This window comes from Echinops telfairi, unplaced genomic scaffold (assembly GCF_000313985.2).
Source record: "Echinops telfairi isolate 266 unplaced genomic scaffold, ASM31398v2 ScPeMD7_443;HRSCAF=831, whole genome shotgun sequence".
In the NCBI taxonomy this organism is placed as follows: domain Eukaryota; kingdom Metazoa; phylum Chordata; class Mammalia; order Afrosoricida; family Tenrecidae; genus Echinops; species Echinops telfairi.
The window spans coordinates 13,928,422-13,946,560 of NW_022104341.1; the positions used below are offsets into that span (position 1 = coordinate 13,928,422).

The 18,139-nt window shown below is 35.6% G+C and overlaps 1 protein-coding gene across 1 annotated transcript in view; it reads left to right on the forward strand.

Moving 5' to 3' along the window:
- COL11A1 (collagen type XI alpha 1 chain) overlaps positions 1-18,139 on the forward strand; it is a 227,649-nt gene that overhangs the window by 99,886 nt on the left and 109,624 nt on the right. Inside the window, exons 24-29 of the mRNA XM_004699558.2 lie at positions 1,930-1,983; positions 3,147-3,191; positions 4,391-4,444; positions 4,532-4,576; positions 12,480-12,533; positions 14,185-14,292. Of these exons, the coding sequence (XP_004699615.1) occupies positions 1,930-1,983; positions 3,147-3,191; positions 4,391-4,444; positions 4,532-4,576; positions 12,480-12,533; positions 14,185-14,292 (360 nt within the window). The remainder of the gene's footprint in view (positions 1-1,929; positions 1,984-3,146; positions 3,192-4,390; positions 4,445-4,531; positions 4,577-12,479; positions 12,534-14,184; positions 14,293-18,139) is intronic.

An 18,139-nucleotide genomic window follows, 5' to 3' on the forward strand; every position in this document is an offset into this window, starting at 1 on the left:
GGAGTAGAAAGCACCACCATTCTTCCATGGAGCAAGTGTACTACACCATGAGAAGCAAGATAAAAAATAATAATATGTAAAGACAGGGCCTTTGGAGATATTGGAAAAGAGCTGAGTTTAGGTTAACATTGTTTAAAATATTTCCCCAAGCATTTTGATAACTATTCATAGAAAGTGGATACTGCACCGACACTACATACAAACACTCAATTCAGTTTACTTACCCTATTAAATCTGAGGAAGTTTCTAATTGAGCAACACATTAAATCTTTTAGTACTATTGGGAAGGTGGTTGGTTAGAATCCTCCCAAGGTAATTATGAAAAAGGCCTACTGATTGCTTCCAAAATGTCATAGGTTTGAAACTCTATAGAAATCAATTCAATTCCTACCCACCTGGGATTACCATAAAGCATAATCATTTTAACAACAATTGGTCTAGTTTACTTCTTTATGAAATGTTGAAAAATATGAAATTCATTCATTCTTTCCTCCATTCAAATGTATTCCCCTCTGTGGAAGCCTCAAGTAATTAGGAAATGAATAACTTTCTGCTTTTATAGCTCTTGCATTATCAAATAGAAGGGTTTATTATAACTTGATTTGGAAAATGATCTGATTTTAATCTCCCTCTTCTACCTACAAGTATATCTCAACAAAATAATCCATTAGTATTCTCTAGTAAATCATTTGCATCTACTACATATCCTGTTAATATAGTGAAGTAGTTCTGTGTTCATATATGTGTGTGGGTGTGTGTGTATATACATATATACATATATACATGTATATGAAATAAGATAACTGTTTAGGAAGCAAAAATTAGTGACAGGCAAATATGAACATGAAAATACATATTATTTTATAATCGACCTTACATAATTTTAAAAAACCTTGACTAAATAACTTCCCAAAGTGAAGTGAAGGATCTGAAGTTTCAAATCCTCTGTGTGAGATCCCTGTAATCTCAGTTATAAAGTGTGCACACTTCCATATAAAATAATATAGTGTTTTAGGTGATACTTTCTTAGAATAAAATCTATAATATCACTCAATATAGATACAATGCTTGCCTATATATTTCTGAGAATGGGAAATCCTTAAAATGTGTCCGTCATCTGGGCTTGCTGATTTTTCCTTGCTCTTTCAACTCTGTCTGAATCCTGGGTAATACTGGAGCAGAAACAATAGTGGTTCATTGTCTGAGACATAGTGTCCTGATTATTTTCACAAATTTTGTTTCCTTTCCCAGAAAGGGTTTATCTCTTGCAAAAAATGACTTTTACCATGTGCCAAACTTAGCAATGGCCAAATTAAATAAGACTCAACCTTTTTTGCTTATGCATCAAATTAATGTGTTAAATGGCAAGATACTTTTTCATTATTTGATTCTTCCATATTAAATAGTATACTCTTTTTACATCAAAATATTAGATTTATCCTTCTATATCACACTACAATTCGGGTTTCTTGAAATACTTTAATATATCTTAGTTTTTAAAATCTGTTATTTAGTATGTTTTTGAATTGTCACCTATTGATGCTATTGATGATAATATCCTTTGCTTTCTTCTTTAATTATGAAAGTCAATTTATTCCAGACCTTTATTTTATGTTCTCCTTTATCACCTAAGTTCTAGTTTATTGTGGTATCCAAAAGCACAGCTATGATTTATTAAAAAGACACATATAGGAATACTAAGCTGGCTAACTACAAGTATGTTTTGACAGCTGTTAAATTTATTTCTCTTCATGTTTCTATGTCATTTCTTCCAGGCGATTTGCTAATTAATTATGAAGAAACTTTCCTCTTCTAGTAGAAAATGATGATGCAATGATTTTATTTGTTGTATATTCCTATTTATACAAATTTCGAGATTTTCCTTTACTATTTATTTTTTAATAAAAGATTCCTTTTGTATTTGATTAGGGACCACAAGGAAAACCAGGGCTTGCTGGGCTTGCTGGTGCGGATGGGCCCCCTGTAAGTAACAATTACCTGGTCATTAAACATTCTGTATATTATCTTCACCAATCAATTTTACATGTGTTTTGGAAATAGCTATGTGAAGTCATTAAAAAAAGCAAATGTGGCCAGTAATTTAAACATTGATCTCAGTAAAACTCCACGTCATCATGTCACTTTTATATTGCAAAACCTTTCGTCAGCGCACAGTGGCCTCTGGATAAACTCATTCTGGCATTCTGCACCAGAAGCTACCCCAACCTCCTATTTTCCAATTTCTCCATAAACCGTCAGCGGACAGATCTCCTTGCTTTTCTCTCACCATGCTCTAAAGTTTTCCATCTCTAAGACTTTCCTATTTTCTGTATTTTACAGAAAGCACTCTCCACTGTCCTATCCTCTTTTCCAAACTAGACATATTTTAACAGTTCAGGTGAAGTTTCTCATCCTGTGTAAATATCTTCAGAATTCTTCCATGGAAATTTCTTAGCCTTCAGGAACTCACTTCTTCTCTAGAAAAATAGAATTTACTTTTATTTAAGGTAGTCTTCTAGTAGTTATAAAAATATAATGATGAAATATCCACAGTTGTATTTTAAATGTCTAGTTATTTTTTCCCCCTTCAAAGCACTTTTTCAAGTGTGTAATGCCTAAGATACAGGAGTTTTAATTCTGCCTCTATTTGTTGTTATTCATTTTAATTGTGATATCACTGTACATTTTCACTAATCAAGTTTCAGTAAAATGGGTAATATTCTTCATATTTTTTATCTTTCTCTTTTTGAATGTCTCAATTACATAGCTGTTTTTTGAATTGCCACACATAATCAGTAGCTCAATGAGAAAAATAAAAATCAATTTAAACTCAGTAATTTCATGTAAGACCCATTGGAGATTGGAGTCACATTTTTAATGACTATTAATTTGTTACTGTATCTTGATTGGTTAGCTTTTCCCAAGATTTGTCATATTTGGTGATTTTACATGCATCAAATATTAGCTTATACAGTATTTCCTTCCAAGAGTCACGACTTCTAAGACTGTTTATGGCCAAATGCATTGATGCAATACAACCTCACTCTTTAACACACAAAGTGTAGCATGTCAATCAATAAAGGCAACAACAAAAAGAACAGATTAATCATCGTGTTCTAACCACTGTCTATTCTTGCTCAACCTAGGGCCACCCTGGGAAAGAAGGCCAGTCTGGAGATAAAGGTGCCCTGGTACGTCACAGTGTATATATTTACAGGCTCTGCTAATTTATTCCTGAACAAAATGCCTTCATGTGGTTATTGGTGTATTCCTCTAAGATTAAAATCATACAGGAGCTTGCAGTCCTTCTTTACTTGCATATGTTTGTTTATTTTGTCAATAATGTGTCCTAACATTTAAACACAAAAACTGTTCCCATAGTCATTTTTCCATGGGTCTAAGAGACAGGCATGGCTGTGATAAATTTAAGTTTTTATTAGAAGTCTATAAATTAAATTAGCTCCCCTGTTTTTAAGATTATTGCTGTGATTAGGACTATATTTACATTTTGCATATATACTCTATGATCAATAAGTGATCATATAAATTACGGCAATTAAATAAACAAAAAATGATTGTCAATTAAAATGCTTATGTTAGCCTAATACTAACCTACTACTTCCTATTAATGTTTAATACAAGGGAACATATATTTAACAGCAATTTAATTATCAATATATCTTGAAAATAACAAAATAAATGCTTAGTCAGTATTAATAGTGTTTTCAATTGAATTGGCAGGGCCAAAGAATTTTACTTAGAGTGGCTAGTTATACATACGTATTAAGTGATATGAAAATTCTCAACATTACCATAGTAACTGAAATTATATGATCTATATTTATTAATTTAAGTAAATTAATAAAATGTAACCTATATGGAAAATATATATAATTTTCATCATACAAAGGGTTTCAAAATGCTTGTGGAAAAATGGAATTAAATGGTAGTGGAATTTTTTCCCCCAAACATTTTGAACTCCCTCTCGCTCTCTCTCTCTTGCATTGCCTTCAAGTCAGCCCTGGCTCAAGGTGACGCCGTTAGGTTTCTGTGACAGTAACTGTGCACCAGAGTAGAAAGCCTTGTCTTTCTACCACAGAGCTGCTGAGGTTGTCGAACTGTTGACTGTGTGGATTTCAGACCCATGCATAACCACTGCACACCCTGAGCTATTTGAAGCCTCCTTATACTGTTTCAGTGGGCAGTTCTGGTTACATATTGTGTTTACCAAATCTAACAACAAATATTAAAAGCTATCCAAGAAATTGTTACAAAATTTAATAGTAGAGAAATATCAGACCCTGTAGATGATTTAGTAAATGTATAGGATATGAATGAGTAATATTTCCAGTGTGGTAGTGTATATTAAAGTGCAGTGACTATTTTTCAGGGTCCTCCTGGCCCACAGGGCCCTATTGGATACCCTGGTCCTCGGGGAGTCAAGGTAAATGTTTTTGCGTGGTTTTCACATTATTTGATGGATGTCAGAGCAAACATTATCGTGACGTAATCCTTCTGTTTTATTCCTCAGGGAGCAGATGGTGTCAGAGGTCTGAAAGGCTCTAAAGGTGAAAAGGTAAACTATTATCATTTAGATGATTTGACTTTGCCACACATTTAAAGGAAAACTTTTATTCAATGGAGCTTTTCTTTGTAAAACTCAGATATACTGAGTTCTTACCAGAAAATACTAGTCCAATTTCATGTCACATGTCTTGAATTTTATTTTGTTTAAAACATAATGCCTTGTATCCTGAGGTGATGGTTGAATTATAAAACAAAACAGAGTTTTCATAAAGCAGGGGTGGAGTGGGGGGGTGTTATCTTACGTTTGTCTAGCTTTTGTGAGTCATAGGGTTAGTCATATGAATAGATTTTCTAGAGTGGATGAACAATATTTAAGTTTATGAATATCAGAGGAATATTTATTCCCTCTTTTGCAACATTCCTAAGTTGAAATGCATTGCATGAAAGTTAAAACTAGAGGGCGTGGGTAAGGAGCAGGGAAAAAAAAAGAAAGAAAGTTAAAACTACTCTAAATCAATTAGGATTAATGATAGCTTCCTGGGAAGCAAAATAATTAATTAGAAGGAAATAAAGATTGAAACCAGAGAAAGGTAGATGAAAAGAACTTTCCTCATACTGTGCATGAAGAAATCCTAGTTTTTACAATCATTTATAATATATTTGGCTTAAAGGGAAGAATATACATTTCAAGTGTCTTAAAAGAGATATTTAATATGAGTTTATGCCACCAAATTCTTCAAATATTATGCAAAGAGAAAGATGTCACTCAGATTTATAATTTGATTCTGACTATAAAGTACTGTATAATAAAAAATAATAAGCAACACATACGATTTATACGATACAATACTTATAGATTTGATACATGGACTATTAATGGCAACCGCTCCTCACTTCTGCTAGTATTCTGTCTATTTGTTGTAGTATGGTGGCTTGTGTGTTGCTGTGATATAAAAAGAGGTCATTTAAAAAGACAATACAAGAGAGAAGATCAAAATGATTGTTTGAAGAGATTCTGAAACTTGCTCTTGAACCTAGAGTACCTAAAATTAAAGAAAGAAATGCCGATATATAATGATAGTTTAACAGATGATGACAAAGGTGTGAAACTAAAGGGAATATGCTTTGATTGTGACCAGGGCTGATAATAGAAGGGAAGGAGGGGAAGTCACAGGTTAGAGGGAGATAGGTATTTGCTTGAGTAAAGTGAAGGGGAATATAATATGCACAAGAGGAAGGTTGGTAAAAATAATAAGAAGAAAGAAAGAAAGGCACTGGGAGGCCTATAGAATTTAAAGGCAACAGAGACAAATACTAGTACCTGAAAATTACCAAAAATAATAATAAAAGGAAATATACCAGCAATAGTGGTGCTTTATGAATAGATGCTTAGCTAGACATGCAGGCTGAACAGGTATAGGTGAGAGAATGGGAGTTTACCCCGGAAAATATATAGCTAGGACAGAGAAGATCTATTTGTGTATATGCCGATGACAGAGAAAGGCTGTCTCTGTCTACTTAGCTTTGCTGCAAATATATACATGGCTGTGGTGGGGCATTCGGGAGGCAAAGTGAATTCTTCATAGACATAAACAAGCTCATTGGAGGGAATGGGTCACTAGCCTGGGGGATTAGGATTGTAGTCTCAGGGGACACCAAGCGCTATTGGCACAACGTAATTGACAAACACAGTGTCTGGCACCTTAGTTGGGTAAATAGCAACTGAGATTGATATGCTTGTGGGCAGCAATCTAAGATACAACTATTGCGGTGTTACAGATGGGAGGAAATAGGTGTAATGAAAATCTGAAACTACATGGAAACCATTAGTGCAACAGTATCAGTATCTACAACCCTGAGAGCAGAAGTAGATGGTTCTCAGCTACCACAGCAATTGGTCCACACGCCTCCTCTTGTAAAGTCCTGGTGAACAAAGGTCACAGTCATGAAGAAGGCCACTTGCTGGATGGCGAGAGACAGATGGGGAGCCTGGAGAGCATGGCTCTGTCTGCCTTCAGCTTTGGAGCTGAGCCCACCCCATGGTTACAAACAGACACAAAGAAAGCTAAGCAACTGAGATCAAGTGACAGCATTTATCCCAGGACATCATGCCAAGGGCCGGAGGAGAAGGAGGAATGGACCCCGAAAAAGAAACGAGGAGAAAGCAGGGGGTGAAGGTGCATGAGGAACAGTGGACGAGATGAAAGTCTATGAATGTGAAATATAAAGTTGACGATCTGCTCCGTAAATATCCATCTAATTCACAACAAAAAGTTTTGATGTTTTTTTAAATCACAAAGACAGCTGGAGAAAACTGAACTATTATCATGATTCGGTGAACAGGAGTTAAAATCTAAGAGAGAAGAGCATACTCAGCATTTATCAAACTGAAAGAACTGAGAAAGCAATGGAAACCTTGAATGTCAGCATTGAAAGATTCTGTGGTCAACATCCAAAATTCTGTCTGTTTGTCATACTGTGGTGTGGTGGCTGATGGGTGTGGTGATGCTAGAAGTTATGCCACCGATATTTTACAGGAAAGCTGTGTGTCAGGGCTATATCCTTTCACCACACTTACTCACTTTGTATGTTAAGCAAATAGACCAAGAAACTGAGGAAAGGCTCTTTAACACACTGTGATAAATAGAGGAAACCATTTTACTTACTTAAAGTGAGGAGGATTTTTACTACCTGCTGATGAAAATCAAAGATGCTAGTCCACCCTATGAATTACAAGGAAGTGCAAAAAAAACTTTCATCCTCACATTGATACCAGTAGACATGATAATAACCTAAGAAATGATAGGAGTTGTCAAAAAATTCAATTAAAAATCAATTTTTATGAAAGCAGCATCCATTCCTAATAATGAATTTTTAATTACAGTAGCTATCTTGATGGTCTGCCATTTCTTTCTGGTCATCACAGGTGAATTTCAGGATGCATAATGCCTTGCTGAATTGCTAGCAGATCAAATTAATGGGTCAGGTGTATTGAATTTGTTATAATTTGTAGGTTGCCTGCACTAAACTTGTTATGTTAGGTTAGTTAATTTTTTGTTATGATGTTTATGACCAATTAAATTTTCTCAGGAATTAAAGCCCTCCACTTTTTTGTTTGTTTGGGGTTTTTTTTTTGTTTTTTGTTTTAATTTGATGGGGTTCATTTATAAAAGATGAGTTTTATTGAAGTGGGAATATGATTATCTTATAGTAGGAGGGATTGTTGAGAAATGGCAATACTAAATAAAATTACAGTTAAGAAGAAGTAACTAAAAGTCACACAGGAGAATAAATAAAAGTATTTCTCTCCTGTATAGGAGTACTTGAGTTTAATTGTTGTCTTAATTTGTATATGGTTGAGGAGATATGGAGTAGATATGGAGATAAAAATTAACATTTTAGAAGAGTATCAATGTGCTCAATTTTTAGTTCTCACAATAATGTAGCCTTTAGTATTAATTAAAATTCAATGTACAGTAAAGAGAAGTAAAATCCTCATAACTGGACAAATGGTAGGATTATGATAAATAGAGAAAATATTTAAGTAATCAAGTGTTTTTCTCATGATTGGATCCATGATCAATACTCATGGAAGTAGTACTGCAGAGATCACAAGACACATAGCATTAAGAAAATCTACTTCATAAGACCTCTTGAAATTCTTGAAAAGCAAGTCTTTTACTTTGGGGAATAAGGTGTGCCCAACCCAAGCCATGGTATTTTCAATTGCCTCATATGCATGTGACATTGGACAGTGAATATAAAAGACTGAAAAAGAATAGATGCATTTGAATTATGTTTGCAAGTACCATGGACTGCAAAAGAACAAACAAATCTATCTTGAAGGAAGCACATCATAATTTTTTGTAGCGGATGGAGGGTGAGACTTCATGTCAAAGGGTTTGGACATGTTATCAATACAGACCAGTCCCGGAAGGACATTGTGCTAGGCAATGTAGAGCAACACAAAGAAAAATCACACAATCACTGCTATCGAGACTTTACTAACTCAGGTTAAACTTCCTATCTGAGTTTTCAAAATGAACTCTCTTTATAAGAGTAGAAAGCCCTGCCTTTCACCTCAGGAGTGGTGTTTCCCAAATGCTGACCTTGCAATTAGCAGTCCAAAGGAGCAGCTAAAAAAGAGAAGATTTTATACAATATGGATTGACAAAGTGTCTGCCACAATGGGCTCTGAGGTAGTTAAGGTTTATTGTGCCAACCTGGGTGATAAACACATATGGGGTTAATTGAAGGGCGGAAAGATAAATGGCTCAGTGAGGGTGAGCCTCACCTTTCTAGTTCTTGGGTCTCATGGTCGGACCAGGGTGCAGCTGCCTAGCCAGTTCCCTGCTTCAGCTGGAAAGGCTCACTTCCTGCAAGACATCCCTGAGGAGAAGCCACATGGACCTACCCGGATGCAGCCATGGGTGCTAGAGCAGCCGTGTGGAGACCCCTGCCGGCGCTGAGATGCTTACACGCTCATTGACTCGACTTTCCTCCTGCAGTCAGCATCATTGGGTGTGTTTTTGAGACTGAGGAGGACTTTGTGGATTGGCGTCGCACATATGGGCTAATGTTGGACTTACTGGCTTGGACAGCACTAGTTGGGGATGCTTTCTTAATGTACACTTACCCTTTATATAAAAGTTTCTCATATATATATATGAGTTTCTGTGGATTTGTTTCCCTAGTTTACCCAGACTGACACAGGCCGCCATAAGAACCATTGTGATGATGGCCTTTTGTTCTGTTGTACAGAGGGTCGCTCTGAATCAGAACCGACTTGGCAGTACCTAACAGCAATGAAGCATGCAGGCTCAGGAAGACAGGGCACTTCCTCTGAGCCTCATTTGAAGTACAAAGGAGAGGGTTAAACATTTTTCATCAAGCTATTTTTCTAAGCTTTTATTCTATATCAGTCAAGAAGTATATTATTTTATAGATTCAGAGAAATTATACATACATGTTAATGGGATTTAAAAATGATAATGATTTTCCCTATTTTAAGCTCTATTATTACAAACTACTAATGAATTTTAAATGCATTTATTTTTTCTGAGTATGTATTATATATAATTGATCATTTTTCTATAGAGAGATAAAAGAGAATGGTGAAAAGTGTCTTATCTTTCATATATAATACATTGTTAACTAACAGGGAAATATCAAATTAACCAACTGTCCAGAGCTAATGGTCTCCAAATTTTCAGAAATGTGTTTGTTCCTTAGTCTTTAAGCAACACTGTCCAATAAAAGAAATAAAACCACCAAAACAAACCAATTTCTATTAAGTTACTTCCAATTAATATAATCCTATATTAAATATATATTTATATAGTTTTATGTTTTATAAAACTGCTTCCTTTTTAAACAGGTTCAATTGACATCTGATAATTTAGAAAGTTCAGTAACTTGATAGTGTTAATTGTTTTCAAAGTGGCCTTTATTCAAAGGATATACCTAATAGATTAAGGGTCAATTGATTTCTTTCTTTAATTAGTCCTGTATTGAAAACAAAGAATTGATAGAAATTGTATCAGTTCATTGAGTTCTTCCTCTTAAAAACAATGCATGGTAAAATCCTAAAAACTGTTACTGATTTTCAGATGTAGAGTTCAGTGTTCTTTAAACTCAAGCTGGCAACTGTGCAATTACCTTCTCACTGGGGATAAGGTAATGAAGAAATAGTCCATAGGAAGTCAAGGGGTCCTTTTCGGTTTCTAAGAGTTTACCATTGCCCCATTATCCAGTCCATAGGAAGTAATATTAACTAGAGGTCTTTTTTACCCATAGAATGTTGTAAACATCATGTTTTTGTTTAAAAGGAAACTTCCAAGCTCGTGAGAAGTATTAGGAATAGGCAAGCTGTAGGGTCGCTATGAGTCAGAATTGACACTGTGACATTGAGAGAGGCAAGCTGTTAGTTGGAATAGCTTTTTTCAGGTTCATGCCACATATTTTCATAATTACAGGTATTCTCTGAACCTTTTCAAACTCAGACCAATGAATGAACAATAGTTGGTGTAATAGGGGGTTGAGGGCCATACTAGGTGACACTGTCAGATGAGATGACATCAATGACTGACTATTAAAAGTTTGATACAATTTTAAGAGAAATGTATTACTTTTTATAAAAATATCCCTGGTAGTTATTTATAACAAAAAAAAACATTTTTAATAAACCCAGCTTACTTGTGTTATATCCCTAAGGCTAAAATTCTGTTCATTTAGTTTTTAATTTTTAATAAAAATGGCATTAGTAATTCTTGTAATTCCAAAGCACATGAGCACATGAAAAAAATGAAAAGGTAAAAATTACACAAAAAGGAATAAATTAATGTATTAGGCTAGATATTCTAGAGAAGCAAAACAGTGACACTCATATACATATATAAAATACGTTTGATCAAGACAAGTTTATATTAAGAAGCAGCCTGGGGTAAGATGTTAACTGGCATAGCTGCCATTTGATGAAGTCGGAAGGTGAGCATGGGATTGGGAGATCTCAGACTGATGGGCACTGAGTCATGTGGAGCCAAGATTGGCAGGAACATGGCAAGGCACTGACAGTTCCAGGTTGGTAGGCCACATGAGCCACTGGCCCTATAAGCCAGACACAGGATCCAAGCAAGCAGGAAGTAGAAGGGCAAGATAAAGAGAGACACTTCCTACATAGATTCCCTTCTAAAGAGGCCACACCCCTGAGGAGTCATCACTAGGCTGGGTCCTGATTGAAAGCTGGGCTCCACCAATATTTTCCCGTAGATGCACCAAGTTGACACAAACCCTAACTAGCTCACTTCTCCTCCCACATTCAGACCCAGGCTCATGCCTAGCGGGGTCAAGACAGTCTGCTAAGGATCCCGAGCAGGACCAGCCTATGAGGTTACCTCAGCCTGCGAACCCAAGACTGGATTAGAGATGAGAGATTGTGTTCAAAGTCAGAGTTAAGGACCTCTCAGTTCTGGAGCTCTGGCAGGGAAAGGCAGAGGTCAGGGTTGAGATGTGGAAACCAGTCATTGAGTTCGGCGGCCCAACAAATAGGGCTGGAGATTAGGGTCAGTTTCTCTGAGTCCTGAGACAGGGTTCATCGAGTGACCCTTATGATGCTACAGAATATGACTGGTTTCTAAGCATGGTTATGAGCGTCAAAATATACTAGGGACTGGAGCTACAGATGTTAATTAGACATGATTCTTTTCATGTGTTTTTTGTAGGAAAAAACAGAACAATATTAAATTCAGGATAGCACATTGCTACAACATATTTAGTAGATCCACACAAAATGAAGAAGATAATTTTAGGATGAGAATATTGAAGACAGTGAAAATTGTATAGTAGAATTTTGAGCTGAGGCATAAAGCATCACTCAGTGGACACAGAACAGAATTTGCAGGTTGCAGGCTAGTGGCTGGAATAACTAACACAACTCGGATGGGAATTGGAGTCAGACTTCATGAAAAAGGATAAGACTGCTGAGATTAACATTTATCATTTATTTCAAAAGGGTCATATTTTATTCTTTAACTAAAAAGAGATTTCAATTTAGAGTAATTGAACTAATAACATTGATGCACACTATAAAAATTTAGGTACAAATAAGCAAATTAAGAGTAAAAAAATTTTCGTTGGGAACCCTAAGCATGCGTAAAATTAAAATAATTTTTAGATTATTTCTTCATTCAAATAAACAATATATATATATGAAAGCCAAATACACAATATACATGTGAAAGAATAGATTTTCCACCAGAGATAGAGAAGATTTTTTGAGCCTCTTTATGGAAAAATTATGTGTACCTTAATCAGTAATTCTGAAAAATGAGAAGATGCTAGGATAATGGTTTTCTCATCACCATTTCATGAATTACCTGTTCTCATATTTTATCTCTTCATATTTTAGATTTCTCTGTGTGTTTGATTATCTACTCTAATACTATGTTTTTTAGGGTGAAGATGGGTTTCCAGGATTCAAAGGTGATATGGGTCTTAAAGGTGACAGAGTAAGTAACAAGCAAATATGCACTAATTTATGTAAATTAGAGTAAATTCTATATATATGAAAATATTAATTACATATGTGTGCATATATTTACATATATATATTTAAAATATATAAAAAGATAAATATGAACCAGTCTGTAGACAGTGTGGCAGGTTGCTGACAGCTCCTATGGTTAGCAGAATGATGAGCCAAATACAGATAGTACCAGAGAGTGACTCACTTAAGTTTTTATATGAATATCAGGTGTTCAATTTTATTGAAATTATATATTATAAATTATTGAGATTTTATATTAAATTCATTTTTCAGATTTTATTTCATACATGCCTATTTTATAGATATAGTTATGTAGGGGTTTTGACACAATTGTAGAAAATTGTGCATTTAAAATAAGTTAAATTTGTTAGGTTTGTGTTAAAATTTGCCATATATAATAAAGTACACTGTCTGGAAACTACATATCTACAGCTTTCATTATATGGTAGTCTTGAAAATTTGAATAGATCTTTTCTGGTAAAAGATGTCCAGAAAACAAAGAAGATGAGTCACCTAAACCAAATTCAACATTTTGTGGGAATGGTTATTTCCTACATAACATAATATTATCTAATAAATCTAAGAAAAAAGGACAGTTTTGTATAATCTATTACCTTCCAGTATGTGAAATCTGCGTATCTCATGGAAGCAACAATTGACATATTGGAATATCTAGTAAGGGGCCTTCATGTCACTATGGGATAAGCACTGGGCTGCGAACCTCGAAGGTTGAATGGCAGTTCAAATCCACCAACCATTCCACTGGAAAAGACGAGATTGTCTGCTCCCGTAAAGATTTGTAATCTCAGAAACCATATATAAATAGCAAATAAGGCCTCCATGCTCAGTTAGCTTCTAATATCTGAAAGTCCAGAATAGAGCTTCTCGACTTCCAAACTCTGATGTCCAAAGGTGTTATCCAATCGTAATTTTTATTGTTATCTGTCTTTACGGCAAGGTGCTATCAGAAAAACGTGGACTACTAAACTCAGGATGGCTTGCAAAGTTCCCAGCAACTCTGATGAAGAAAGATGGGCCTAGGTGCTCTAGATTTACTGTGCAATTGGATCTTGTTATCTCAATGGCACAGAGCGTTAAGCATTGGGCTCATAACCGAAAAGTCAGCAGTGTGAATCCAACAAAATACAGGGCTGGCAGTTCTAGTAAAGGACTGCAGTTTCAGGAATCCTACAGAGCAGTACTTCCCTGTCCTATTGAGTAGATATGATTCAGAATTGACTCAAATGGAGTTAGTTTGTTTTGGTTTGGGGTTTGTTTTGGGATTGTAATAAAAATGTATTGAAAACATTTTAATATGATACCCAATAATATCTGGCTTCTGTAGGTTTTCAAAATACCAATTGTAGTCAGTATAGTCAGTAATGGAATTGTTAAAAAGGACTGCCTGCGCTCTGATTGTGACATGATCACTGGAGCTCCAGTAGTGAAATGATCGAGGAAGCCAATGAGTGCTTTTAAAAGTCCTTGTCATAAATTGAAATGAGTCAACAAATGAGGAAATGAAGAATTTGCCTTTTTGATAAACTGCGATCTCTGTTTTCAATCTCTAAACATATTGTAATCTACAAGAATGCTGTCGCTCTGGGTTTCAGGGAGAAGTTGGTCAATTAGGCCCAAGGGGAGAAGATGGCCCTGAAGGCCCCAAAGGTAGGGCTGGTCCAACTGGAGATCCTGGTCCTTCTGGTCAAGCAGGAGAGAAGGTGAGTAAACAAAAGCAAATTCACAGATCCTCTTGAAATTATGGTTTGTTGTCATTTTCAAATAGATTAAATGTGTCGTATCGGAAATCCAGGAAATTCTATCAAATGTAAAGCATTTCAGTGTACTTTTTAAAAGTTGTACCTCCCCTCTGATCTCCTTGACCATACATGGTCAGTCCCTCTTAAAGTTCTAAAACATTAAAATATTAATTGGTTATCATCTACTTGATCCTGGTTATCCATGTGTGTCAGAGTGGAACTGTGCTCTATAGAATTGTCAACTACCTTTTTTTTTTTAATTAAGTCACCAGGCCTTTAGTCCGTGACACCTTGGTTCAAACAGACTTGAACTTCTAACCTCGTGCTTAACAACCAAATGTTTTAAATGATTGTGCTATTTATGGACTTTCCAAGATTGCTTGTTGAGAATTTGAGGGTGATGATTGACAGGTGATGAATAAATCAAGGAAAGACAGTTTTGTGTATTGGTTTATGACAAATATGATGGGGCTTCAAAAAGTTGTTGACTAAATTCCATTGCCTTCTAATTCCACTCTTTCCACAAACTTTTTGAAGTTCCCTCTCACTTCAAATCAAGCCACTATGTATATTTTGGCTTTGTTTCCCACAGAAGGATGCAATTCTACAGAGGCAGTGATTTTAAAAGAAATGATCCTTAGTTGTAACCTCAAGGGTCTATGCTTTTGTTTTCATTTCGAGTTGACCAGATAATTACACAATTGCCTTTATTGAGAGCCATATCTAAATATTTTGTGGCAAAAACATTATACAACAGGTATATTACACATAAATGCAATATAGATAATAACATTAATTTATTCTATAGTGTCTTTTCAATGACATGATAAACCTTTATATTATACTATGAAGTTACTTTTTAAAGGAAACTCTATGACAAGTAATATTTTATTTTGTGTAATAAAGCAAAAATATAAATAATAATATCTTTTGGCAGCATATTTCTAACAATTTCCTTTCTTTCATATATGTCTCTTCACACAAAGTCTTAAGTGTAAGCATGCCATTATTTCACAAAGGAAAGAAACATCAGGTTATTAAAAAAAATGTAATCAATTTCCTTCCTTACCATAGAAAAATATGAGGGATTTTCAAAAAGTTCATGGAAAATGTAGATTATGAAGAACTATGCATGGATTTCAACATTTCTACATCACAATGAACTCATTAACTTTCTAGAACATGCATAAGCAGAATCTAATTTGAGGTACTAAGGATAAGACGTATGTTTGAAAAGAGCTCCAATTAGAGCAACCTAATTCTGCTAAAACTTAAGCAAGAACAAATACTCAAATTAGGGTGAAGTTTCGGTAAAATAATGGTGAAATAATTAATACTTTATGTAAATTGTATGGGGTCAATGCTCCAAAAATATTAGCAGGTCATTAATGGATAGCTTGTTTTAAGAAGGTAAGAGATGATGTTTTAGAGGAAGCTCACAGTGGCAACCCATCTGTATCATTTGAGAAAAAGAATTAATCTTGTTTGGATTCTAATTAAAAAATGATAACTATTAACAGTTCTTAGCAGAAAAGTTATGAAATAGTAGCCAGCATGGTAATCATATCAACTAGCTCATCTTGCACAATTTGGACTGAAACATTAAAGATTAGCAAATATTCTATTCCATAGGTACCAAAATACTTCCACCCAAATCAGCTGCTTATAAGAGCAGAATTTTCAAAGGGAATTTTACACAACTGGGACCAAGACCTTGACATTTTATTGCAAGACTTTTAATAGGAAAGGAATCATGACTTTACCAGGATGATTCTGAAGACAGAGCAATGACTTCCAGGAGGACGAGTAAAAGACAAAGGTCAAGGCAACAGCTTGTGTGATGCTCATGGCATTTTGATGGTGGACTTTTGGGAAGCCCAAACGGATGATAATGTTTGCTTATTATGAGAATGTTTGAAAAAGGTAGCCAAGTCTTTCACAGAAAAACACCTGGGAAATCCTAACAAGAAAACCCTTCTCCATCAGACAGTGCTTCTGCTCATTCCACTTAGCAAACAAGGCCAATGTGGGGAGACATTTAAGGGGAAAGCATTTGGAATCCTCCTTACAGTCGTAATTGGCTACTTGTGAAAATGTTGATGTTTCCTCTTCTAAAGAGCACCTCGGTTTTTCTCCATTTAATCATGAGAAAAGGGCAGCATTGACATGGTTGGTTCCATTCTCAAGACCCTTGCTTCTTTGGGGATGGACTTAAGGACCATCACTTTCAAAAAGGTTTGACCTTGGTGGATCTCACGTGGAGAAATAAAGATGATAGCTTAATCATTTATTTCAATTTTCCACAACATTTTTTATTTCATAAATATATAAATTATGACTGTTGTTAGGTGTCCTCAAGTCAGTTCCATCTCACCGTGACCCCATATACCACAGAACAAACAGTGTCTCCTCTTGTGCCCGCTCAGAAGTGTTCTTATGTGTGAGCCCATTGATGCAGCCTTTGGGTCAAATTGTGACTAAACAGATAGAAAAAGCCCTTATGTCATTTATATCTTTTGATGTAGCAGTTTTTCTACAGTACAATATTTCCAATTTCTACTGTTCAATTGGAATGAATAAGAATCATTAAAAACTGAGGTCATTATAGCTCAGTTTTTCAACTTCTACATTGCTGCTCCCTTCCACACAGCAGTCTATTTCTCTACAGAGTTTGGTGATTTACGAAAATGCCACACAGAACTCATTGACTGTTGTGTTAGATAGGGTTCTCTAGAGAAACAAAACCAGGACACTTATGATTTTATATATATATATATGTATTTATATTTATATGTATATATATTTATATATATGTATAGATATACACAACATGAAGAAATAAAGAGCTAATTAGTCCACAGAGAAGTAAAGCGTGCTCAGTTCAACTCACTTCCATGAGACAGTTAATATACTGGAAGTCCTTTAACTCATGAGGGCTGCTGGGTGCAAGTCAAGGAAGCAGACAGCTGAGTCTTCTGTAGAGTAATACAGGCAGTCTGGCCACAGACAGCAAAAAGCAGAGCAGGTCACCAACAGTCAGCCAGCTGACAGGGTCCGACAGTCCCTAGCTCAAGTGATGTTTACACTAGTAGTGTGGCAAAGCAGGTCTGGAAGGAACCTCAAACTGTAGTGACACATTCCACAGGTTGGGTGTCCCAAAGGTAGTGCAGCTCACAAGTTGAGGCAGAAAACTAGCTAAGGCAGCCGCACACAGGTCTGATCATCAGCGAGCAAGAGACAGAAAGGGGAGGCTTGCCGAGCCATTTATCTCTTTGCCCTTCAATTAAACTGTGACCTTATTAATCCCGCATGTGGCGATTGGCCTGGTTGGCACAATAAACCTACCTATCACAACTGTACTTAGAGTTATGAGGTTTACTGAGGTAAAGGATACAGTTCAGGAACAGGATACAAACAGGCAGGACTAGTAGATTACAACCCAGGAGAAACTTGGGAGCAACAATCAGAAGTACTTGAATGCATGTGGAAAGGGTTCTGAAGCAGAGGGCATCTCTCTACTCTGAAAGCTCTCATTTCAGGGTTCTTTCCTGCAGAAAGCCCCATCTGGATTTGTATATGTCAGTCTATTCAGGTTTATTCCAGACTGGTTCCTATTCAATACAAATCCGCACAAGTAGCCCAAATATCCCAATAACTCTAAGAGTTGTTCTTGTTTTCACAGAAACCAGGGTAAGTGACAAAGTATTTGAAGTAAAGTAACTCTTAACCCTTAGTGACCATGTCAGGGTGCTTAGGCAGTGAAAAGAAAAGTTTACTAACGTAAGATTCTCCATTTTTTAAAAATTGC